The sequence below is a fragment of the Camelus bactrianus genome, chromosome 5 (assembly GCF_048773025.1).
Source record: "Camelus bactrianus isolate YW-2024 breed Bactrian camel chromosome 5, ASM4877302v1, whole genome shotgun sequence".
Classification (NCBI taxonomy): Eukaryota; Metazoa; Chordata; class Mammalia; order Artiodactyla; family Camelidae; genus Camelus; species Camelus bactrianus.
Window position 1 is genome coordinate 57,366,361 of NC_133543.1, and position 24,883 is coordinate 57,391,243.

The window sequence follows — 24,883 nt, forward strand, 5'->3', positions numbered from 1 at the left end:
TCTTTTCCCCTTGACATCTTGCACGAAGCATACTGGCACATGGTACCCACTCAATAGATACACAGCAACTCTTAATACAATGTCTCCTATATTAATTCCAGAACCATTTCAAAATCAGCCCTTCCACTATTTTTAAAGACAAGACAATAAAATTAAAGATACAGAGGAGAATAAACTGTACATACAGTCAGTTGGCCAGCAAACAGCATTTCTTTCATCTCCAGTCTACATCCAGCCAAGCCAACCTTGGTTGGTGCCTTTGCAGCTGGCAAAACATCTGCAGGGGCAAGAAACGTACAGGCCATGGTGCTCACAGACAGACAGGGCAAAGTCTCAACAGGTGAAACACTCAAGCATGACAGGCAAAATCAGCAACCCCAGCCTCTAAATGACAAGATAAACTTCAAAGAAAAAGCAAGTCCAACTAAAAACAGTACTACCATATGACCCAGCAATTCACTCCCCTCTTAGCATACATCAGAAGAAAACAAAAACAATTTGAAAAGATATATGCACTTGAATGTTCAATGCAGCACTATTTACAACAGCCAAGATATAGAAGCAACCGAGTGTCTGCCAACAGATGAATGGATAAAGATATGGTGTGTATGTGTGTATGTATACACACACAAATGGAATACTACTCAGCCATAAAGAAGAATGAAATTTTGCCATTTGTAGCAACATGGATAGACCTGGAGGGTAGTACGTTTGGTGAAGTCAGTCAGACACAGAAAGACAAAATACTGTTATATTTTCACTTATGTGTGGAATCTAAAAAATAAAACAAACGAATGTAACAAAATAGAACAGGCTCATAGATAAAGAGAACACACTAGTCATTACCAGTGAAGAGAGGGGAGGAGGAGGGGCAAAATAAGAGATGAGGATTAAGAATTACAAACTACTATGCATAAAATAAGTGAGCTACAAGGATACATTGTACAGCACAGGGAATATAACCAATATTTTAAAATAACTTTAAATGGAATATAATCTATAAAAGAAAAAGCAAGTCCAGCAAGGCTGCCCCATCTGCCAGCTTTTTAAAGACCAGGAAAAGGAATTCTGTCTAGGAATGTGTCTCTTAGGAACATGTCTGTTGGCCATTAAATTACATTAAGCACACACAACTGACTAAGGATCTTGGAGACCACAGTTCAAAGCCCAGGTTTATAAATGAGGATCCCGAGGCTCAGAGATGCTAAATGGGTAACTGGCCCTAGATCTCGTCTGACTGAGTGGAACCCAGGAGGGGTCATCTGGTCAACTGACAAAAATCAGATTTCAAACTACACTTTCCTATTGCAATGTCTGTTCCTTAAATTCATGAAATATTAGGAATTACTCTGAAAACAGACTTGTACAAAACTGTTGTGTGGCATTCAACCCTACAGCCAAATTAACAGCCTATAAAACTCTGTTGTATGATCGAAGTCTGGGTCCTGCATTTTTCTGCAGAGAACTTTCCTTTCCCTACTCCTAAACTCTAAGCCCTGGGTGGTGTCTAAAGGTCTAAAGGCTGTGCCCATGCTCAATACAATAGGACTAAGAGCCTCCCATTTCTAAGCCCTGATTTCAGACAGCTAAGTCTCCCCTACAAAGAGCAAAAGTGGCTCTAAGTTTAAGCGGACCCCGAAGAACTCCCAAATCATGGGGTCAAGGCCGTGTACCCACATTCCAAATTTGACTGACCCATCCAAGGACTCACCAAGACCAAGTGAGAAACAGTTACAGAAACAGTTCTACATCTCCTGGGAGAAAGAAAGCCCTTACACTTGTAGTGCTTTCAGAGCACAAAACACTTCCGCTTACATCATATTGTCACTCGATCCTCACGCTACTCTGTGTGAAGATTAGTGACATGAAGAAACGGGTTCAGAAAGGTTCAATATCAAAGGTCCGTGGCTTATCAGCTGCATCTGCAGCAGAAGCAGCCTCTCTAAACCGGATGGCAGAGCCATAAATCAAATCACAGTTGAGTAAATCACAATGCCTCCCTTTCCTCCTCCACTCCTCAAAATAGAACTGAAATTCTGATTCGCTCTAAGGGTGCTTGCTCACTGCAGTTGTCAGTGGCTCCTTCCTTTAACATAGTGATCGCCACGTCACCCAAATCTGGGTGACAGTTGTTTGTCCTCAGAGGCACCCAATCCACAGTTGGCAATCAATGTGTTAAATCAGTTTTTTTTTTTAATATTTTTTTTGAGGGGGGAGGTAATTAGGTTTGTTTGTTGGTTTATTTTTGATGGAAGTACCAGGGATTGAACCCAGGACCTCCTGCACACTAGGCACACACTCTACCACTGAGCTATACCTCCCCCTCTAAATCAGTCTGGCTAATAAGAAAACAGTGCTACAAATCAGGCCTGAACTTTTACCAAATGATCTCAGGCAATCTACCTAAACATTAAACACAGGAAGTGAAGCTCTCAGTCTTTTTCTCAAGGACAAAAGCTGTGTGTAGGTCTGATTTTAAATCTCTAGTTTTGGTAAAAGAATTTCTTAAAATATGAAAGCCAGATGTATGGAGTTTTCCAAAGTAAATGTTCACACAAATTGTGGGAATTATTTGTTCCTAATTACTATTCCTCATGAAAATATCATTATACTGTCCGACAAAAATACATGTCAAACATGGAATCGATCACCCTGTCCCTTGGTAGGCACTGCACAAAAAATCTTTGTCCTCACTGCCTGAAAATAATTTCTTTTCAAAGGCCTTTTCTTTGGTCTGGATCTGGTGGAAGTTTTAAGTTCTTTGCAGCCCTCTTGCCCAGCGCCCACTATGCTTCAAACACCAAGTAAACCAGGACCCAAAGCAGCAGGCTATCAGATCATCAGGTTCTGGTCTCCAACTGGGACTAGGGCATGCCATTTCACAGTAACTTTTAACCTCAGTTTCTTCATCTGTGAAAGGATAGGGTTAGGTTAGGTCAACCCTAAGATCCCTCCCTCTACCTCTGGTTCTATAAAGTCAAAAATATAAGTCTGAAAACTAATTTTGAATTTTAAAACAAGTTAATTTCAGCTACCTGCAACAGATGCTCTAAAGTGGTACTGTCCAACAGAAATATAATGCAAGCCACATGTGTAATTTAAAAATCTTTCGTGGACTTAAAAACAAGTGAATTTAATTTAAACATTTATTTCACCCAATACACTAAAAAATTGTTTTAACATGTAACCAAAATTTTTAATTACTGAGATATTAGAAGTGACAAAGACACACAGCATACACAACAAATCTCTTGTGATGTGATCATATGAAATGTAGTCCCACCAGAATAAAGTTATATTTAATAGAAAAATCTTATCCTGCTTCTGTTTTTAAATTAAAATCACAATTCATTAAAATTAAAAATGCAGATTCTTATTTAGACCAGCTCCCTTTCAAGTGCTCAAAGGTGACAAGTGGCTAGTGACAGTTCAGCTCTGGGGACCTACAGAGTGAGCCCTCCACACTCCTCAGTGGGGAATTTTATCCAACCAAACTCCGCTGTTTTGCAAATTACTTCCTGAGGATACAATAGGAACATTAACCCTTCCCAAGTACACTAGGTTGTATTCATACTGTTAGCAATTATTCGCAAAAAGCTACTTCAGTGACCTGAAGGTGCTAGTATGAGTCTGGGTTACAAACAGAGCTCATAATGGCTACATGGATCACCTTGAAGTGACTGAGCCACACAATTACCAGATTATTGCAAAGGTCATCTGAAGAATGGGTAGAAGGGGCTTAAGTGATGGGAAAGTACTATGTCTTCCAACTAAAGATATGAATTAATCCTGAGTTTGGAAATTACATCTCACTTGCTTTCAGATGTACACAACATTTGAAGATGCACAGTACCCACTGTTGTGGCCAAACCCCAGGCAGCAATTTGGACCTCTTAACAAGGAAATGGTAAGTAGTAGAGACATCACAGTTCATTCTCTGAAAAATCACTATAGGATTTTTAGGTAAATCTTTTCAATTAACTCAATAAATAAGTATGTAAGGACAATGGGTACCTGGTGAGCCTTCACATTAAGACTGGAGAATGAAAGATCACGGTGCCGATGTTCTAAATCCAAGTAAAGGTAAGTACGACACAACCTAAGTCATAGTAATAATGGCCCGTTTACTGTGCACTTCTGTGTGCTCAGCACTCTTCCAAGTGAGACAAGAAAGAAGGGGGCAAGGCCCAACCATGAAAAGAATGACACAGCAATTAGCACCAAGATGGTGGAAGATTCAACTCCCAGTGGACCTTGAGCTTCAATATACGCTCATTAAAATACAATAGCATGCTAAAGGCACTCCCACAGCTGCCAGGGTATTGTCAAAGCTGATCATAACAGGTCAAAAAGTGGGTGATGGCCCAATTCCTGGGAATCCCAGCCCCTTCCCCAAAGTAGATGGAATAATTCCTCCCACTTGCTAGCATATGAAGTTACCAAGTCCATAAAAACTAACAACCCCCACACCTAGTGGCCCATCTCGGTTTGTTTTTTTTTTTCTCCTAGTTGACCCCATGCTGAGGCTGCCATCTCCCTTCTGAGTTAAGATGGCCCACACTCTGTCTATGGAATGAGTATGCCCTGGGCCTCTCACTCCCTTGCCATCCAAGTGTGTATCTACTTTTACTTTAAACTAAGCACCCAACCCCGCACCTCATGGCCTTTCTCTTACCTTCTGAGACGGCCTGCACTCCGTCTATGGAGTATGTGTCTCTCTGAATAAATTTACCTTTGCTCAGCTATGGCTTGCTCTTGAATTCTTTCTTGAGAAGCCAAGGACCCTCATTTGGCAGGGCGCGACCCAAGGACTCAACTCAGACCTGGGACACGTCCCTCCTCTCACTCCCCATTTTTGCTGCATCACAAGCATTTGTACCCATGAGCTCACATACATTCACACTTATCTGCAAGGCAGGGAGCATTATAATCCTCACCCTTCTGGAGCAAGGAAACTGAAGTACGGTGAGGTGGAAGTGATTTTGCTCGAAGAACCCCCTCTTGACAACAAGACCCCACCCTGGTTTATATTACAGAAGCACTCAAATAACAGAGACTCTTACTCAGAATAACTCAGGCCTCCCCCGGTGTAGGGCCTGCTGAGGCTCCCTGCGAACATGCCGTCTGGGTGGCTCTGGCCAGTCAGGGAGAACTGAGATGTAATACCTGTCCTCACAGAACTGTTTTTCGTATGTGAACGCCCCTTAAAATACAGAGGACAAGCCGGGGGTCAGGTACCAATGCTGTTAATAAATTCAACTCCTATTGCAGCTGTCAAATGAACACAAGACACATCCAATTGGGAGGCTTCTGGGTCTAACTACTATATGAAAAATAGAAGGTAAGCTCCTCACTTATTTATATATCAGACATTGCACGGGAGCCACCAAGGGCAGTAGGTGTAAAAGGTTTTCAGCTGTGTCATCTCCCTCGTGGATGTTATAGAAGATCCTTCCCTTCACCACTCTTCTTTTCATTGAAGTATAGTTGACTTACAATATTAGTTTCTGATGTACAGCACAGTGATTCAGCTATATATATATTTTTTTCAGATTCTTTTCCATTAATGGCTATTACAAGATATTGAATATAGTTCCCTGAGCTACACAGTAGGTCCTTGTGTTTATCTATTTCATACATAGAAGTGTGTACTTGTTAATCCCAAACTCCTAATTTAGCCCTCTCCCCACCCCTTTCCCCACCACTCTACCTTTTTTAAGGCTAGAGTTACTTAGGGGTTGTTATTATAAAAGAAGTATTTCAGTCTTCAAAGACTAAAAGACGGGGTTGGGGTTGGGAGAGGACAAGGCCACAGAGGTCAGCTCAGTTCATGTCTGGTTTCAGCCTTCCTTTAATGCACTCCCACCCTCAACTCGTTTGTACAACTCGCCTGTGGACACTGCTCCACCTCCTCCAGGATGTCCTCTCTGAGCACCTCAGTTGGAAGAGACATTTTCTCCTCTGCACTGTCACATATCACAAATGAGCTTATATAAATACTAAGTTCCTAGAGGGCAGTAACAGACTCACCCTCACATTTGTTGAGCAATTATTAAATAAGTACCAGGCACAGTGCCAAGACACCAGAGTTACAAAAATGACTAAAAATACAGTTCCTACCCTAGAGGAAGTCGCACCTTAAGCAGAAGAGATAAAGATGTAATTTATACTCATGATATGAAACATGCCCTATAATCCAGGTGTACAAAGAACAAAGGGACTGATTAATTAGGAGAGAGGGTAATTTGAGAAGCAAATGTCCTTCAAGTAGGACAATATATTTGCTACATTATCTTGGAAGATTAAAACAACTTTATGTCCTGAACATTCCCTAGGGCGTGTTAATACCCAATAAATAATTGTGGAATGAGTAAGTTGCATTCAGGCTTAGAACTCTTATTTTTTATTGTATACCTAAGGCGTGTGAGGCTAGAGTTCTAATTACTTAAGTGACAAAGGTACCATGTTTAATATAATTTATGACCCAACTACTAGCCACAGTAAAATTATTTAACTTCATTCACAGTGATAATAATACGTCAAACTATTTTTGGGGTACTCTACTAAAAACGAAATATTATACCTTAAGAACTATAAACACACACCCCTTAAAGTTAACAACAAAATTGACTTTTTGCAAAGAGCAAATGTGGCAGTATTTTCAAATATCCATTAAAGAATCTGGAACCTGGATAAGATAAGTTAGTCAATATAAATGCTGATTAAGTATATTTTCTTTGAGGGAAATAGCTAATAATAGAAAAAGGACAGGAAAGTGGGTAACCTCACTTTCCCCTCATTCTAGACTTTGTCTCTAAAGTGGTAACCTATCACCGTAATATTTCAACCTCTTCTGTTATCCTGTAGCCTCCCTTACCATCTCCCCTCAGTACCCAGACCTCTTCAAAGTCCCCAGTAGAAAAGGTAGTCAAGAACCAGAGATATGGCAGATGACTTTTAATTCCACCTTGAAAATTAGAAAAAAAAAAAAGTCTAGTTTATCTTTTTAGGACCGGTTCCTTGCAGCTATAGGCTGGAGAAATGGTAAACATCAGCAGTAACAATCACCGCATCAAATAAAACCACTCTGCATTACAGGACCGGACACTCTGAGTAAATGAAATGTACTTGGCCCCTCTGGCTTTACAGCTTTCATCGCTTTCTCTGTCCTCGCTCGCACTAGCCCAGTATGAACAGGCTGCAATCTGAGAAGACTGTGGGGACCTGCCTCCCTGCAAAGAACAAGGCATTCATATCCTAAGATTTCAAATTGTCTCTAGAAGTCAGTGCATCAGTTCCACTGGGGCTGGCGCCACCACCTAGGAGCAACTGGAAGTGTGTGAGGATGAGGGAAGGGCGGCTCTTCTTGGTGGTCACAATGACGCTAAATATCCCATCACATGAGACAATCCTCCGAAGAGAAGTCTAGTCGGTTTGCCAGGGGCACCCCCTTTAATAAACACAGAGTGAGCTCCTTAAGCCGGGGACACTAACTCATCTTTGTAAAGGAGTCCCGCCTTCTTTACACCTAAGAAAACACCGTTAGTCATTAGACCAGGAAGGAAAGAAAGAAGGGAAGGGAGAGCAGTTAGCTCGGACCTTCTGAACCCCGTTCTGCCACCAAGAGTAGGATGGCCCTGGACAAGTTACCTGACCTCTTTAAACTGAATACGTTTCCTTGTCTGTGAAATGAGGGTGAGCATCTGCCGTCACCACAGGTTTACTGTCAAGGTCAAGTAAGAGAGAACAGGGCCAGGACCTAGTGCAGTACCAGCAGATGTTCAGTAAATATTAGCTTTTTCTTGCCCATGAAACTGTCATTGTCTCTGTTCTGATGTCTTATAGCATCAAAAGGCTGGTTCTCTCCACAGCGTGGCAAGCGAGTGGGTAACGTGAACCAAAATGAAAGACTATTTCCTCAGTGTCCATTATTATCTCTGCCAGCACGTGCACACACACACACACGCGGTCCCCGAAGCTTTACGACACAACTGTGCTGTTATCGAGTGAACTCTGGAAACCTGTAGCACAGGGCAAGTGACGTGCACTCTGGAGCCCCAGGCTGCCAAAGTCCCACAGGGACACATGAAAGGAGTCATTTCTACCCACATCTCTGGGGAGAAAAGGCTTTATTTATTAGAATCGACAGAAGAAATGTGAGGTCTCCCGAGCTCTTAAGATGCTTTCCCTCCTTCTGAACCTCCCCAATTTCAAGACCCAGAGGCCCAAGTCCTTCAGCAACACCAAAATCATCCACATATAACTAGTCCTGCCCTGGCATCCAGGGGCACGTCATGGGGGCAGGAGACCCAGAACCTGCCAACAGTGGGAACATTTATGTAACCTGGGAAACTCCCTACGTGGAGCCTCCATCTGCACTCGAGGGGAATTCCTAAGATTTCAATAGTACTGAATTACTCTGTGGTCACACACGTGCGCTCCACTAACCAGAGGCAATACATAGCAGAGAATGTTCCGTGAAAGTCAGAATAAAATAGGCCCCATGGTCTATGGGATTCCCATGCAACTCACCTCCAAGCAGGTGTGACAAGAGCCCCAAAGGCAAAGCACCAGGTCTGACCTAAGATTCCTGAGAAGATGGTTGGGAGAAAAGTACAAGGACCTGGATGGCAAAGAAGGTTCCAGTCCCGGCTCTAGCTCTTACCAGCTATGCAACTGCTTTGGTCATTTGCCCGTGGCCTCCAGATCCCTGTCCATCCTGCCCTGGCTCCGTCCCCAGGCTCCCTCGCCAACGGGCTTCCAACTATGTTCCACCAAAGGTCTAGGAGAGAGAGGCAGGGGACACAGGAGAGATGCTGGAGGGTAGGAGGAAGGGCCCCCCTCTCCATGGTCCCAGCTCCTATCTCAGTGCCACATGCCAGCTTCTAGAGGGCAGGCCCAGTCCTGAAATTCTACCTCCTCCATCTCTCCAGCCCCAGGGGTGGTTAAGTGGCTTCCTGAGGCTGGGCATCTCTGGGTTGTCTGTCTGACTTCTCAGCTCTTCCATCACCCATATCAACCAAACTCTGGATGGCCTCTTAACCTCTCCAAAGAGTTTTCTCAATAATGACAAAACCTACCTTAACAGAGTTGTTAAAAGAACTAAAGAGAGTGAGTGTTTACAACACAAGTAAATACTCAAAAGTGGTTTTCCTTTTCTCACATGGAGGACGACCTAAGTGCATGTTGAAGAACAAACTGAAGTTTTACAGAGTCCAAAAAGCTGTATCCCTCCCAGGTCCAGTAAAAGGAATCCTTTGAACTAGGTTTCTTTTTCTTCCCAAACTCTTCCCCTTTACACTCCCAACCCCCACCACCTCAATCCACTGCATCAAGGATTCTCCCAAGCACGCAACTAGTAGTTTCCAGCAGAGGGTGAACCTCTGTCTCTGGAGAAGAAAGAACCTGGACCCACAGGATGGTTCTCATTCTCCACCTGGTCTCAGCTTGGAACCAGCAGAGGGAGAACACCGGAGCTGGGGGGTGGGTGGGGAGCCCGAGGGCACAAAGCAAACTGTCCTGGTCCTGTCCTTAGTGGCTGGTTTCTCAATGTATAGTTAGTTAATCCTGCTGCATTGAGAATTATCAAAAACAAAAATGGCTTCTTCGAAAATTGGCAATTTTTCCTATTGCAAGTAAAAAAACAGACAGTTTTTATTTTTGGTGGTTTTCATGACCAGGACTATAATGGTTAAAATAATGGGGGAGGGGCCCTAGGTCAAAAAAATTCATGATTCTTCAACACTCTCACAACACAGCAGCAAGACTCCCCAACTCAAGGGCTGTAAAACAGACCAGCAAGGAGCTCTGGTTCTTGAGTCACCCCTCGGGCACCTGCCACAGGTGTGCACTGCCGTCAGGGGTCATGCCCCCGTTCCTATTCTGTTCATGGAAGGCAGCAGAACCCGCAAAATCATATCTCCCTGTATTCTAACCCCTCTGGCTGGGAAAAGGTTGGGTTTTACATCCACATGTGCTATTACAATTTGGTGCTGAAGCAAAGCAGATCAAAGACTGTCAGGTCTGGAGTAAAGCAAATTTCTCTTCCATTTATCAGCAGACCACCTACATACACAGTTAATACCGTCCCTGCCTCACACAGACACTGGGGCGTGGAGTAGCTGTGAGGAGATGGTACTAACCCACCCTAAACATCAGCTACATTCCTGAAAAGGGAAAAGTACATTTAATGGGAAAAATGATTCACTGAAACACAAGTGTGCACTGCACATGGCCTAAATGTTAACACCAAAACTCTTCTGTTTTAAGATATTTAAACATATATTCAGCGCAAAACAAGAAGAGAATACTGTATTTTAAATCTTAAATAGGATTTAATAGGAGGAACAAGTTAAAAGAATTTCAAATTACTGATGTCTTGAGTTTGAAAAGCAGGCAGCTTCCCGAGGGGAGACTGAATGGACCCCTCCAATGGGGTGGGGTGATGGCCACGGCAGGACAGGAATTGGGCTGCACAAAAGAGGGGCCTGGCAACACTGGGGAGAGGCCGTGGCTGGTGGGGGCGCCCACTCCCTGCTGGGCCTGTTCCTACCCTGTCTGCAAGACAGGGCTGAGACAGCTTCACAAAGCCCTGAACCACACCCTCAAGTGGGACTGCTGCAGTGTAACTCACACACACACACACACACAAAATTCGGAAGTTAGCCCCAGTATCCAACTATGTAAACAAGAAACCATTCAGCTGAATACAAACGATAACCACTGTGCTCAGAATATGAAGCTAACTTTACCGAGCAGATACAGAAAATCAAAATGCTGAGTTGCTAAAAGTGGCCTTGTAGATTTCAGGTTTTTATTTTTTTTAATAGAGGAAGACGATGAGGCCCAGGAATGCAGAGCTCAGAGCTTCCGAGAGGAGGGCAGTATCCTGGCCTGGCCTCCAGGCTCTCCACCCTCTCCCATGTCTGTGTTCTGTCCTCATTGCCTTTTCTATGTGATTCCCAAATAATCTACATTGTGCATTGTTCCAGGCCATACTCCTAAGGAAACAGAAAAATTCTACTGACCCACTTGGAGGAAATCTTTTAATAACAGAATCATCACTCAAATCGCCATGAGGGATTAAAGAGCTCAAGTTATATTTACTGAATTTCAAACATTAACCAGGCACCTTAAAACACAGTTCCCTGATTTAAGTGTTAATCATAAGGCTGTGAAGGTCAGTGATCAAATATAAAAACACATCCTTTCATGAATTAAGACATCCTAACCAGACTGTCTGTATCACTATGTAAATACCTTCCATGGGCACGAAGCACTGAGCTAGATTCTCCAGGGCACTGATTCTCAAACTGACTGCACAATGGAATTTCTTCAGAAGCTTGAAAAATTACTGATGCCTGAGTCCCACCCTCAGAGATTTTAATTTAATGAAGGATATGGCTTGGGCATCAGTATCTTAAATACCAATGACTCTAACATACAGCAAATTTTAAGGAACATTGCTATAGGGAACAAAAAAATTATGTATAAAGTGGAAACAACCCAAAAGTCCATCAACTGATGACTGGAGGAAAAAAGTGGTATATCCATATGGAATAGTATTCAGCAATAAAAAGTACGTTTGATTCATGCTACAACATGGTCAAACCTGGTAAACATGTTAAGTGAAAGAAGCCAATCACACAAAATTACATGTGTTATGATTCCATTTCTATGAAATATCCAGGAGACAAATCCATAGAGACAGCGAATAGATGAGGTTACAAGGAACTAAGGGAGTGGAAGGGAAATGGGGAGTGACTGCTGATGGGAATGGGGTTTTTTTTCTGGGGCGATGAAAATGTTCTAAAATGGACTGTGGTGATGCTTGTACCACTCTGGTATGCTCCCTCACTGAACTGTCCACTTGAAATGGGTGGACTATATATACAGTTTGGGGATTTTATCTCATAAAGCTGTTAAAAAAAGAAATATCAATCCTATGCCCAGTTCTCAAGGAACTTGAGAAAGTCTAGCTGTAGAGGAAAAAAACTGTAGTTAAGACAAACAGCAGAAATTTTAAAGGAGATTAAAGAGAATAGTCTAATGCAGAAAATTAAAACTCTAGGTTCAGAAGGAGGCTTTGAAGCCAAAATTATCCAATAGTTTCCTTTTCTTCCCCAATCTGACTTGAAGAAAAGCATTGGAGAGTTCAGATCGTCAGTATGCTGCCGATACCACAGGCCCCAGAGTCTCAACTGCCAAGCTTGTGAGAAAGGAATGACTACTGAGCATCACCAAGGAATTTTTTTAATCCTTCAGAACACAGGCTGTTGATGGATTATGACTCTCATTTATCAACAGGGCCTTTGAACGATGGTCTCGGTGCTCTAAATACTTCTTACAACCTGGATTTGTCTTCACTTCTACCAGAATTTGGACCAAATAAACTTACATGCTCACATATACACGGAAAGGTTTTTTGTATGTAAGGCTTTGTGACACACAAGTGTTAACATGACACATGCCATAAAACCAACAGGTTAAAAGTGCTTCTCATCCTCAGTGGTCCCTAAAATTCTTCATCCTAACAATTAAAAAGTGTTAACTGTAGCAGGGGCTGACAGAGAAAACTCCCAATTTTGTCAGTGTGGGATTTTGTTTGGCAGTCTTGTTTCATTTTTTTGCTTTTGTGGGGGTTTTTTTGGGGGGTGGGGGGTGTTAGATTGATTCATTCATTCATTCTAAATAGAGGCACTGGGGATTGAACCCAGGACCTTGTGCATGCTAAGCACCCATTAACCTCAACTCAACACACCTAGTCTTGTTTCATTTTAGCAGGGAAAGTTCATGTAAGACCACTTGAGTTTTTCTAATACTGTTTAGGAATGTAAATTTTATGCACTTGAACATATTTTTGCTTTCCTTTCCAGAAAATATACCAATATCAACGAAAGAAGCCTTAGCCTGTATCTTAGAGCCCATTTAATAAATGTTTGTTGGAGCATATTTAAAAGCAGATGGCAATGAAATTTTAAAAACTCCTGAAATCTCATCATCAAAATATAAACCCCAGTCTCCATTTTACAATAAACTTAAGACACACAGTCATAGGTGAAGGGCTGAATAGCAATGTGCAAATTTGTCCTCCTGTAACCTAGTGTGCAACAGACTGCTGCAAACTTTCAGAAGTGGCTGGACCAGGCTTTTAAATACCCTGGGTTTACTCAGAACAACTTTTAGGCAAATCATCCACTGAAATCCTGCAGTATCCTTATCTCAGATAATTAAGACAATAATTCTGAAAACAATTTATTTAACGATAAGACTAAAAAATAAAGTATTTAATTCTGAAATCGACTGTTCTCAAAACCCCTTTAACTTCGATGAGACAGACTTGCGCTCTTCAATTTCTTGCTTCAATTCAGAAACGCCAAAGTAGATTAGTGTTTAATTTGAACCAACAGATTTCTACCAGCTGTTTTCAACTCAAATTCTCCCCACTTTCCTTCAACCTGGTTTAACTAGGTCTGTCCCACTCTCCAACATATACACCTACATCTGCACTACCAAACTTACTTCTGATCACTACTTCAAAATAAAAAGAGCCAATGGAACATGGGAATATACCAACTAACAAGGGAAACAAAAGACTCCAGTAGCTAAAAAGTTTGAATTAAGAAAAAGGAAAACCGTTCCTGAAAAATGTGAGGCAGAATCTAAGACAATGCTGAAATAGCAGGAATTTTTAAAACTATTGTTATGTTAAAAAAAAAAAAAAGGCCCAGCCTCTCTGAATTAAACCCCACCAGGCCTCAACATCTGCCTTAAAAAGCTCCCATGGGGCGATTCCATTGACATGTATTTACCCACTCACACACAGTTATTAAATTTCTTGGTAAGTGGAAAAGGTACAGAGGTTAATCTTTTTAATTCCTGTCTGTCCTTCTAGCTTTTTTCAATTTAAACCATTTTTAAAGTGTGAGAATTTCCTCCTGTTTATAGTTTAACTAGTCCTGGTCCAGTTTGGAAATGGAGTCATTCTACGTAGCTCTGAAGTCAGACTACCTAGGTTTGAATCCCACCTCCACCACTCAATAGCCGGGTCACTTTAACCAGGACTCTTGGCCACTCTAGGCCTCTTTCCTCACCTAGAAACTGGAGATAATAGTATTTCCCATGCGGTTACTGTGAAATTATGTGTGTGAAGCAATTATCGTGCTGCTGGTTAGTGCCAAATTCTTCCTGAACTCAAGAGTTTACACTGACAAGTTAATCCCAGACTAAGGAAAATTTAAAGAGTAAATATTATTTATGCAAAACCCCCTTTAAGTGTGTTCAGCCAGTAGACAGGAAATTCCCAGAAATAAATGTGCTTATAGTCCTTGGAGAGTTCTTTTACTCATGCAGTTCTGCAAGTATAATTCATCCTGAATAAAAATATTAAGAAAAAAGAGTATTTGGCTTTCAATTCTTCCTGGTAATCCTAAAGAAAGTCAGGTTTTTGGTTTTTTGCAGCATTATTTATAAAAACCCAAGTCAACAAGAAAGAAAGATTCCAAAATGACCCAAGTTATTATGTATTTATCCTCCTACAGTCTTCCACAATCTGCCGAGACTTTTCACATATCTGAAAAGTCAAGTTGTTCTTTGGTTAACATTCGTTCAGGAGATGAGTAGCCTCTCCTATTTTTCTTTAAAAATAATCTTATCTGTCTAGTCCAAGATCAACTTCATCCCTCATATACAAAAATACCGTTTCTCTACAGGACACCCTTGAAAAAAGCAATGGATCGTTCCTTCCACCTAATGGAAATATAGAATCTAAAACTCTCCCTACTGCCCTTCAACACCTCCTCCATACAGAGGTTGAAAAACTATCCCAGTACCATCTCACACCTGGAGTTTCCTTGACAAAAGGTTAGAATCCGCCTAATTATTTTTTTTTAATGGAGGTACTCAGGATTGGACCTTGAGCATATTAAGCATGTGCTCTACCAGTGAGCTATATACCTTCCTCACTAGAATCCACTTTTGACTCCTTGTTCAAATCCTTCTGGACTACGAAGATTTAATATGAATTAGAGTTACAGGTGTGAAGCTGATTCTAAATTTCATTTCATTTTATTTTTTATAGTCTTCAAATATGCAAACTGATGTTTGATTACAAGGTGGAAAAGTCGTTACCTTAACATAACTGGAAAATTCACATTAAAAAGAGGAAACAGTACAGATGCTTTACCTGCTTTTGTATATGGAAAGTTAACTTACACAGTAAAGGAAGAAAAAAATTTAAAAATAATATAACACTCTAGGCTACATTCCTGAATTTAGAAAAACTAAAGTCGATTAGTATCATATATCCTTTGGTCATGTAAATTATTAAAGAAATGGCTATACAGATTACTTTTGAACTGCAGCTAAATCAGAAAGCACAATTTACTGCTTCATACTAGTGGGGACCGGGGTTATACAATCCTAATGATTACTGAGGGAAAGTTCAAGACAAACAGCTTTAAAGAAAAAAAAAAAAAAAGCACAATTAGTACACTGTCAATAGCTTAAAACCTTACTTTAGATCTTCAGGATCAGTCTAAAACTTGACGTTTAAGAGAATATATTTACCATTTCTAATAAGTTACACATTTCCTTAAACCAAATATTTTTCCAAAGAACCCACTTAACAACAACAAAAAATTTTGTAAATAAAAACTTCTTTAAAAGTCCCTACAAAGTATGAACAGAAACCTCACTTTTGTGACAATTTACAGAACTTGTTAACAAAGCATTATGAGACACAACTGTCCCACCCTCTGCCCTCGCAAAAGAACATGCTAAGAAATCGAGGCAAATTCTCGATTTTTTGCAGAAAAGCAAAACCATATAAAGCAGCCAAAGGAGACTATATGAAAGCAAAAAACTTAGTAACAGCTTAAAAACAATAGAAATCTAATTTACACTCGAAACTCTTACCCTTGACAGCACAGAACAGAATATCCTGCTTTACACATTTTGGAATTGCAATTCTGAAAGGCTAGATCCAAGACAAAGCCGCCCTGGGGAAAATAACAATTGCGCAACAGATCAACAGCTCCAACTTGTCCCTTGGCCCCTGCGCGGCAAGGTTTGCACGCTATAAAGCAGTAAAGGGCCAACTGAGGGCCGCCGTGACAGCCAACCGGCCACTGTCACGGCGGCCGAGGCCACGCACGCGGCGTGCGCCACTGGGAGACACCGTGCGAGGATCCAGAAACACGGAGCGCAGCCGACTCCGACCTCAGAGTCCGCCCCCACGCCGGCATCTACCCGCGCGTTGCGAGGGGCCGACCCGGGGTCTGAGTCCGAACTGTTCCCTCCGGGCGGGGTAGCGCGCTGGGCCGAATACGGCCACCGCACGTCGGGGCATCAGAGCACGCAGAGCACTTCGTTGATCGCCTCCCGCCCCACCCTGGGGGCTGGGCATTCTCGACAAGACGCCTAAGAGCGATCTTAGTCCAGCGATGGCTGGACTGATTACTTGGCTAAAGAGCACCCTTGGACGGCCAAGCGGGGTGATGGCGCTGCAGCCAGCGCCCGCAGAGTTCGTGGGGCCGGGGGCGGCGGCAGAAGAGGGGCTCCGAGTCCCAGCCCGGAGGAGACCTCAGCTCCCCCGAGAATGGCCCCGTGACTAGGCACATTTTTGCCAGCTCCGAGGCGGGGGAGCCGTGCAGCCCCGGAAGGGCCGGGCCGCGCCGGCTCAGACCGCCAGCGTCCGCCCCCTCCTGCCCGGCTGCCTCTGGGCCGCTCAAACGCGGGAGGGGGGCTAGCCGGGGCTCCGGCGTCCCAGCTCAGGCGGCCTAGGGCGCGGCTATAGACGCCTCCTCGCCCCATGCGCGTGGGTGTAGCCCCCCAACTCCAACCCAGCAGCCCTCGGGGACCCCGGGCGCGTGGTCAGTCGCACCACCGGGCTGGGTCCCCACTCCCCTCTCCCCGCCCCAGCGCAGGCGCAGCGGTTCCAGTGCGCGCGCGGCCGCAGCAGTCCTGGCTCCGGTCACAGACGGGAGGAGAGGCCGGCTGCGGCTGTCCTTCCCGCACCGCGACTCTCTCCCGCCCCCGCCCCCGCCCCCGTCCTGGCACTACCAAAGGGCCCCGAGGGCCGGGGCAGCACCTGCTGGGACGGCAGTCCCGGCGGTGGCAGCTCCAAATCCATCATGCTGAGCTGGGGACCGTGCTCTGGGGTTCCCCGACGGCGGCCCTGTCCCGGCTGCCCAGGCAGGGTTCGGACAGGGCGGCACTAGAGGCGGCGGCGGCTCCTCCGGGATCCTAAGCACTCTTTTCTCCGAGACTCGACCCGAGTCGCAGGCCGGGCCCTTGCCCCCGCTCCGCCTCCCGCCCCGCGAGGGCGTGGCAAGAGCCCAGGCCCTTCCTTCCCCCGCTGGCTGAGCCGGCAGAGTTTCCGAAAATCCCCCACCCCCGCCCCGGCTGACGCAAGAAGCTGGCTGTCCAGGGGCGGGAAAGGGCTGCGGGCGGGCGGGGTCCCCGGAGGAGGGCTGCCTTAGCTCCCTGGTCCCCGCTCTCTATTTGCCCTCCTCGCAAATACAGCTAATGCTCTCCGCCCGCTGGATTAAGAATTGTTTGCCGAAGGTCGCTCGGGTTCGGGCGCTATGAAACAGTTTAAACAGTTGGAACAAACACGCCTGGAGACCCGGCGAAGGCGCGGGTATCGGAGCTGCGCTCCATGATTTGGACTTGCCGAACCTTTCCCCACTTTATCTCACCCCACCGCGGGAGAGTGGCGCCAGCCCCGGGGGCGGGGGCCGGAGGCTGGGACCCCAGGCAGTGCGCACCGGCCGCTGCCCCTCTCGCCTTGGCTCCCCTCTGGGGCTGGGGCCGGGGCCAGTGGGAGTTGCCCAGGGGAAATATGGACCGCGCGGGGAGCTCGTGCTCGCCGTGACCCTGAACACCCTCCACTTACTCCCACGCGCTTGCACTCTCGCCAGGCTCAAGTCGCCAAGCGCAAGCGGAGAAGTCTCTTTTGGTCGGAAATGGTACGTGTTGCCCACCAAAAGCTTTCTTTTCCCACCAGAGCGAACACACTTTACACCGCAGACGGCGTCGTTTAATTCCTGTGCAATACTACAATATGCCATAATCTACGATATAATTGAACTAAAAATACAAAAGACCAAGCTATAAAACTATGGTGTGGCCCCGTTCTGCGAAAACATGTCCTAGAAAAAAAAAATTAAAAGTTGTTCCTTAAGATATTAATAGTTGTAGAATCACAAATGATTCTTCTCTTTGTTACTTTATGTTTTAAATCTACAATGAATATTACATTTCACTTAAAAACAATTATTTAAAAATTAATCATTGCACAGAGAAAACTTCAAGTACTTGAGAACAGGAATATTGTGAAATTTTATGATTTAAAAGAAAATAGATAAATGGTTTTTTTCTCTTATGCATTAACAATCTTTCTAACTCTTTAACAAGACTGGTTTTCAGTCTCTAACTTAGAATTCTGCAAAACCAGGTGAAGCAGACAGTGCCTGGCAGTGGTTTTACTATTTCATTCAAAAACCTGACGCCAAAAAGAAAAACAAAAAGCCTGACTATAGCAGACCAACGCCCAAAAAACTGCGAAGAACTTAGTTTCTCTTGGTTGCATAATTTGACACTCCCAGGATATACATGTAATATATGTTCAAATATTCCTTGAGGTAAGTGAAGCCTAAATTAATTGCTTGTAATTGAAGTAAGCTTCTTCAACTTGAATTAAAGTCCTTCAGCTGTTATGTGAAAAGCCTGCAAAATGATCTGCACACTAACAACAAGCTCAGAAGAAATTACTTACAGTGAATCTGACCTGAAACATGCAGGGACAATGAAATGACATATCTGCGTCAAAGAAGAGCACATGAGTATATTGTTAACAATTCAAGTTACCTATTAAAACTAGTACATCTGAGAAGGTAGGCAAGAGCCCAGGAGGTAGGAGATACCAAAGTCACATACGACATGGTTGCTGCCCTCCAGGAGTTTATAAAGGGTTTGGTATTTCCTTGTTAAGCAACAAATTTCCATTGAGTTTAGACTGAATGAAATAACCTTTACTTATGCAAAACTGCAATTACTGTGAGTATGTTATTTCAGGCACCTGCAGAGTACATATTTTCAAAGGGAGGAGAACAATATGATAAGAGTCTGAACATGTTTAAGAAAAATGAAGGAAACAGCTAGGGAAAGGAGTTGGCGTTGAATGGTGGTTCAGCATAAGCACAGGGAACCCCAGTCTCAGATCACTGATGTCAGGGAGGTTCTTGGTCTTTGCAGAACTCTGAAGTGAGATTGTATTCACATGAAAACCTAGGCTTGCCTTCTAAACTTATTTATTGTGGTGTTGGGGCACAGAAACTCTGCACTGAGAAGCTCCAGGAGAATGCTGGGTTTTCTCTCCTGTCCTGGTGCCATAGGTGTCCTTTTTACTGCCAGGTTCTTCTGGCTATTTTATTTTTTCCCTCAATTTGTTTCACATTTTACTAACCCTTGTATATTTCCATTGATGTCTGAATTCTTTGCCATCTTTGGAAAGAGAACCCTCTAAGTATGCTTGAAACATGTCAGAATTGTAATACGTAGCTCCAGAGTTCTCATAAAAACCAACCATCATCAGGTAAGCCTTCCAAGTATATGAAGTTTGGATAATGATGATCCATTTATTTCACCTTCTTCTGTGTGATCTAATCTGCTAAGTTTGCAAGGCCCAAGAAAGTATCTACTGTTTCAAAATCCTTTATCACCTTGAGGCTTTTTCCCTCTTCTTTTCACTTTCCCTTAATTGTACTCTGTGTTTGAGCCAGAAAATATCCAAACTCCCTTGGAATTACTTTTGAAATTCTAAATTTGTCCAGCTTACAGTTGGAGCACACTGGGTCGCTAGTTTCCATGGACGGCACCCAATAAACCACCCCTCCTGATGTGGATGTGCTTGTGTAGTTCCCCCACATTGCATCAAGGCTGGCCCTGTGACTTGCTGTAACTTATAGAAAAAGGCTGGAAGTGACACTATGCCAAGTCTCCACATAAGCTTTAAAAGGGCCTGACAGCTCTTAATCTTAGGCTCTCAGAAGTCGGTCATTGTGTAAGAAGTCTGACTATCTTTGTGGGAAGAGAGACCATGGGGAAAAGCCCTGGGGGATGAGACTCCAAGTGGAGAGAGCAACTATGTGAACCAAAGCACCAGACATGGGAGTGAAGAAACCATCTTGGATCTTCCAGCCACCTGGTCAAGCCCCAGAAGACTCCAGCCCCAGCTGCTATCACTGCAACTATATGTGAGAGACTCCAGGCAAGAGCAGCAGAAGACTGCCTAACTGAGCCCAGTCAGCGCAAAGAGTTGTGACAGATTATAATAAATTGTTTTTAGCCACTACATTTGGAGATGGTCTGTTTCATAGCAGTAACCAAAACAGCATATACTGAATGCCAGAGGCAAAGGTTTATCCTGGCTGCTTTTTGTTTGTTAACCATCAGTGAGAGCACATGTAGGGATGGTACTTTGCAGTTTAATAAGTCTCAGATCCTCAGGAGCACATTGACCTCCCTGTGAATGAAGAAGGTATCTTTCCTATAATATATACTTGTTGCTGCATATAAAGTAAATCACCTCATCACCTCCTGCCTAAATGGCATGCATCACTATCATACCATTAGATGGTGAGAGATTCTCTTTATCAAAATACTTTTAAGGAATACATTTCATCATTTAAGTACATGGAGGTAAAAATGCATACAGAGATTTTGGCCCCGACATGACCTCATTTATACCATTTATGTAAGATACTTGCTGAATATCTGCTGAGGGAATTTGAACTTCAGGAGCAGCCTGCCCAGTGAATTAACTGAACTTCAGTACAGTAGTATTCAAAATAATATTAATTTCAAAACATACCCATAACCTCGGTTCCTTGGTGTGCACACTTCACTATGCAAACTACTTATACAAAGAGCTGTATATCACCAAAGCCAGTTTTAACTTCTCTAGTTTCCTGCTCATATTAGAAACGGTCCTCTACAGGAACTGCAGTGCAGTAAGTAAAGAGAAAAATCCAGAAGTTTCAAAGAGTGCCTTTGAATTATATATGTTGGTACCTATATAAAAATGTATGCGTGAGGAAAAAAAGCTGAACATATAGCCTTCAAAATGTTAACCACAATTACTCTGGTTAGTTAGATTACTGATAATTTGATTTTTCTCATTTTTACCTTCATTTTCCTAAATAAACATATATTACTTTTATAATAATAAGCAAAAATGTGGTGGTAGGGTCTAGAGGTAAGGGAGGAACACTTGCTTTTCTCCCAAGACACTGAGTCCACTTCATTTTCAAACTGAATTTTAACTACAAACTTCACAAATCTTTCCATTCTGTATTAACTACTGAGCCTGGAGAATTTGACCACAGTGTTAAGTGTGGTTATGGCAGGGGTCTAAAGATCCTTTTCTCCTTCAGTCTACTGCTGTGTTTGCAAAATTTCACTCAGCAGAATTGGAGCCCCCAGACAAAGATGAAATTTCACAATTATATAGAGTGAAGACTAAGAACAGCAGATTCAGACTAATATGCAAAACTGTTTATACATAACATTGCTATATGGGGAAAATAAACAGAGTACAGAAGAACACCTACACCTAGAGCTATACCTGCAAGACAGGTAACCAAATATTAATAATTTTGGACAAACAAAAGCAAAATGCAGTGATGAAAGAGCAGAGCATCCTCATGGACAGGCCTTGCAAAGTCTTTGACACTCAGAGGCTGGAATGTGAAAAAAAGGAAGGAAGATTTGCCAACATATTTGTCTTCTGGCATATGCTGTTCCATGGACTCTTATTTTGGCCTTTGCATAATACTGGAATTAAAAGAACCCTTAGGGATCTTCTGGTCCAAAGATGGCAAGTAAGCTTTACTTTGATTGCTAACTTCAGTTGATTGGTAGTGGCTGCCTACAGTGCTTTGCTGAGAAGAATTTAGAAGCGCTTCCTAATTTGGAAGAAAAATTTCAGTGATTGATTAATAGGGTCTGCCATGGACACAGAACAATAGGAATGGTTGCACATATCAGGTGTTTTCCTCCCTGATCTAGTCCATCTCTCTACTTTTACATTTGAGGAAACTGAGGGGTGAAGTGGTTACCAGTGATCCAAAATTAGCTACTGGCAGAGCTAGGAGTAGAATAACATTTCCCGACCCCTGGTATTACGTTCTTCCTATACAATAAACTGATTTGGGCTTTTGAAGGCAAATTTAGCACTAGACCAGACCTAAAGCATCAGGTGTAAATTTTATTTACATGTCAGTACTTTATTTTTGGAGGAGATTAATGACCCAGCTTACTAATGATAATAATTATTTCATGTAATTTATAATCATTCCCTACACATCATGGAGATGTGACCAGGCCCAATATTATAAATCAAAAGGATACAAAACAATGAAATGAGTTGCTCAAAGTTCAAAAAATTATTGTATCTGAAACTGGCTGGATCTAAAGCCCAGACTCCATCCACTCTGGGTCAGGTCTCTACAGAGTCCCTTGGCTGTGCTGTATTTACTGAGAGTACTCATAGGCGAGCTCCCCGAAGATTACATTTTTCCACACTTCGTTTAATTAATTCCCCATAGACAGAATTATAAAGTATTTTTCACTAGAGAGAAAGCTTGCAAACAAATACAAGAATAGGATTTCCACACTGAAGAACCTCTAAGTGAAGGGTAAGGAGAAACCAAATGGGCTGTTTGCAACTTCAGCCTCTCTTAACTAATGGCAAGGTTTTTATTTTTCCGTTTTAATGAAGAGGTCTCAAACAAGATATAAAATGTACTAACAAGACTATAATCTCTTGTAACCCATGTACTTCTTCCAATAAATTAAATTTCTCTGGTTGTATGCTTCTAAAAAGCTTAACATGCCAGTAACTTTAATGCCAGTTTAGAGGTATCTCTTCTTGTGAGATCCAGGTATCAGTTCATCACATTTCCTTTCTCCTTATGAAAGATAGATTACTTCAGTCTATGGAGTTCATAAACTTTCAGAAGTCTGTGATGGTAAATGTATGAATTCATGTGTCTTTTTTGAGTTTTGACTATGGGCCATGTACTTTATGTGGAGTGTTCCATTTAATCCTCTCAGAAAATCAGTGACATAGGTATATTTTTACCCCCTTTTAGAAATGAAGAAAATAAGGCTTAGAGAGACTAGCCAGTTTTATCTATGGACAAACAGTTAGCAAGTAGCTGAGCAGGTCACTCTGGCTCTCAAGTTCTTCAGCATGAAGATTTGCTGCATCCTGGGGACGTTTAAAAAAAAAAAAAACTAGCAAGGGTTAATCAGGGAATTCAGGTAGAAATGTTTTCTGAAATGTTTTGCCAAAAATTATCCTGGTAATTTACTCATTTAAAAAATAAGTTGATGAGGGGTACCATGCTGGGTATTTGAAGAAAGACCAAGATGCATTAAACTTGGGTTCTACTCTTAAAGTCCTTATAGTCCAGTAATAAAACATCACCACTGATCATAGCCAGGAAGTGGTGAATGCTCCAAAAGAGGCAGGCAGTCAGTCTACCCAACCTAATGGCAGACGGTCATGGTTGTCTCTTCATTTTTATGAAAATGACATAGCTTTAAAAAAAAAAAAAAGCTTTATTGAAGTATAATTGATATATAACAAGAGGCACATATTTGAAGTATACAGTTCGATAAGTTTGGATATACGTGCGTGAAGCCATCAACACAACCAAGATAAGGAACGTATCCATCATTCCCCCAAATCTGCCTATACCTCATTTAACTCCTACTTCTCCCTGGCCCCCAATCCATCCCCAGGCAAACACTCATCTACTTTCTGTAACTATTCATTAGTTTGCATGATCTAGAATATTATAAATGGAATCATACAATCTGCACTCTTTTTTATCTGGTTCTTTCACTCTGCATAATTGAGATTCATATTATATTTTTGCATGAATCAATAGTTAATTCCTTTTTATTGTAGAGTATTAATTGTGGGGACATACCACAATCTGTTTATCCATTCACATGTTGATAGACATTGGGTTGTTTCCATTTTTTAGCTATTACAAATTAAGCTGCTGAACATTCATGTATAAGTCTTCGTACAGATACACATTTCAGTTTTGGGGGGTAAATACCTAGGAGTAGAATGGCTGGGTCATAAGGTAGGAGCATGATTAACTTTATAAGAATCCGCTAGACCTTTTTCTAAGTGTTTATATACCATTTTATGTTTCCATCAGCAATCTGTAGAGTTTCAGTTCCTCCACATCCTTTCCAAGACTACTTGTTTTAGTCATTCTAGTATATATATTATTGTGCTTTTAATCTGCATTTAATTCACATCACTAATGACTAAAGATATTGACTATCTTTTCATGGCCCAGCAATTTTAATCTGTAATATAATATTTTTCATAGGTTGACAGAGAGGAAGGGATACATCCCTACAATATGCTTCCTTGTTAGAAACTTTGCTGTTAGATAAATCAAAATGGAGTTATAGTAAGAAAATATCATTAACTATGGATTTAAATGATACTAAAAATCCAGAAAATAAAAAATACACTCCTTAATGCAAATTTGAGTTATTAAAAAAAAAGACAGAATACTAAGATTTTACTTTCAACTGGTGCCTCGGAATTTCTTCCACTCACCATGCATTGATGGACCAACTCGTGTTTCCTGAATTGCACTGAAAAGCAACGATTATGTTTCTTTTTCCTCCTTGACTCCTCTCCTTTCAAAACCCTGGTAGTTACTATGAACAATTTTAACCAAATTGGTTAAAATCATCTATTAACTATCTTGAAAAGGCACTGCAGTTTTATTTTTTTTTAAAGGGAGTCCTAAACACTGAATAAATAGATACTTTGTGACAATAC

At 42.2% G+C, this 24,883-nt stretch overlaps 1 protein-coding gene across 3 annotated transcripts in view; it reads right to left on the reverse strand.

Annotated features, from left to right (window-relative positions):
* The window catches only part of NFE2L2 (NFE2 like bZIP transcription factor 2), a 30,442-nt gene extending 13,128 nt beyond the window's left edge, over positions 1–17,314 (reverse strand). The window contains exon 1 of one of the 3 annotated variants that reach the window (XM_074363933.1): positions 17,090–17,314. In XM_074363933.1, coding sequence (XP_074220034.1) covers positions 17,090–17,134 — 45 coding nt within the window. In that variant the 5' untranslated portion in view covers positions 17,135–17,314. Of the gene's footprint in view, positions 1–15,915; positions 16,050–17,089 lie in introns of those variants that run through there. The other 2 variants (XM_074363930.1, XM_074363931.1) reach the window with 2 other exon arrangements.
* Positions 17,315–24,883: the final 7,569 nt, after the last annotated feature.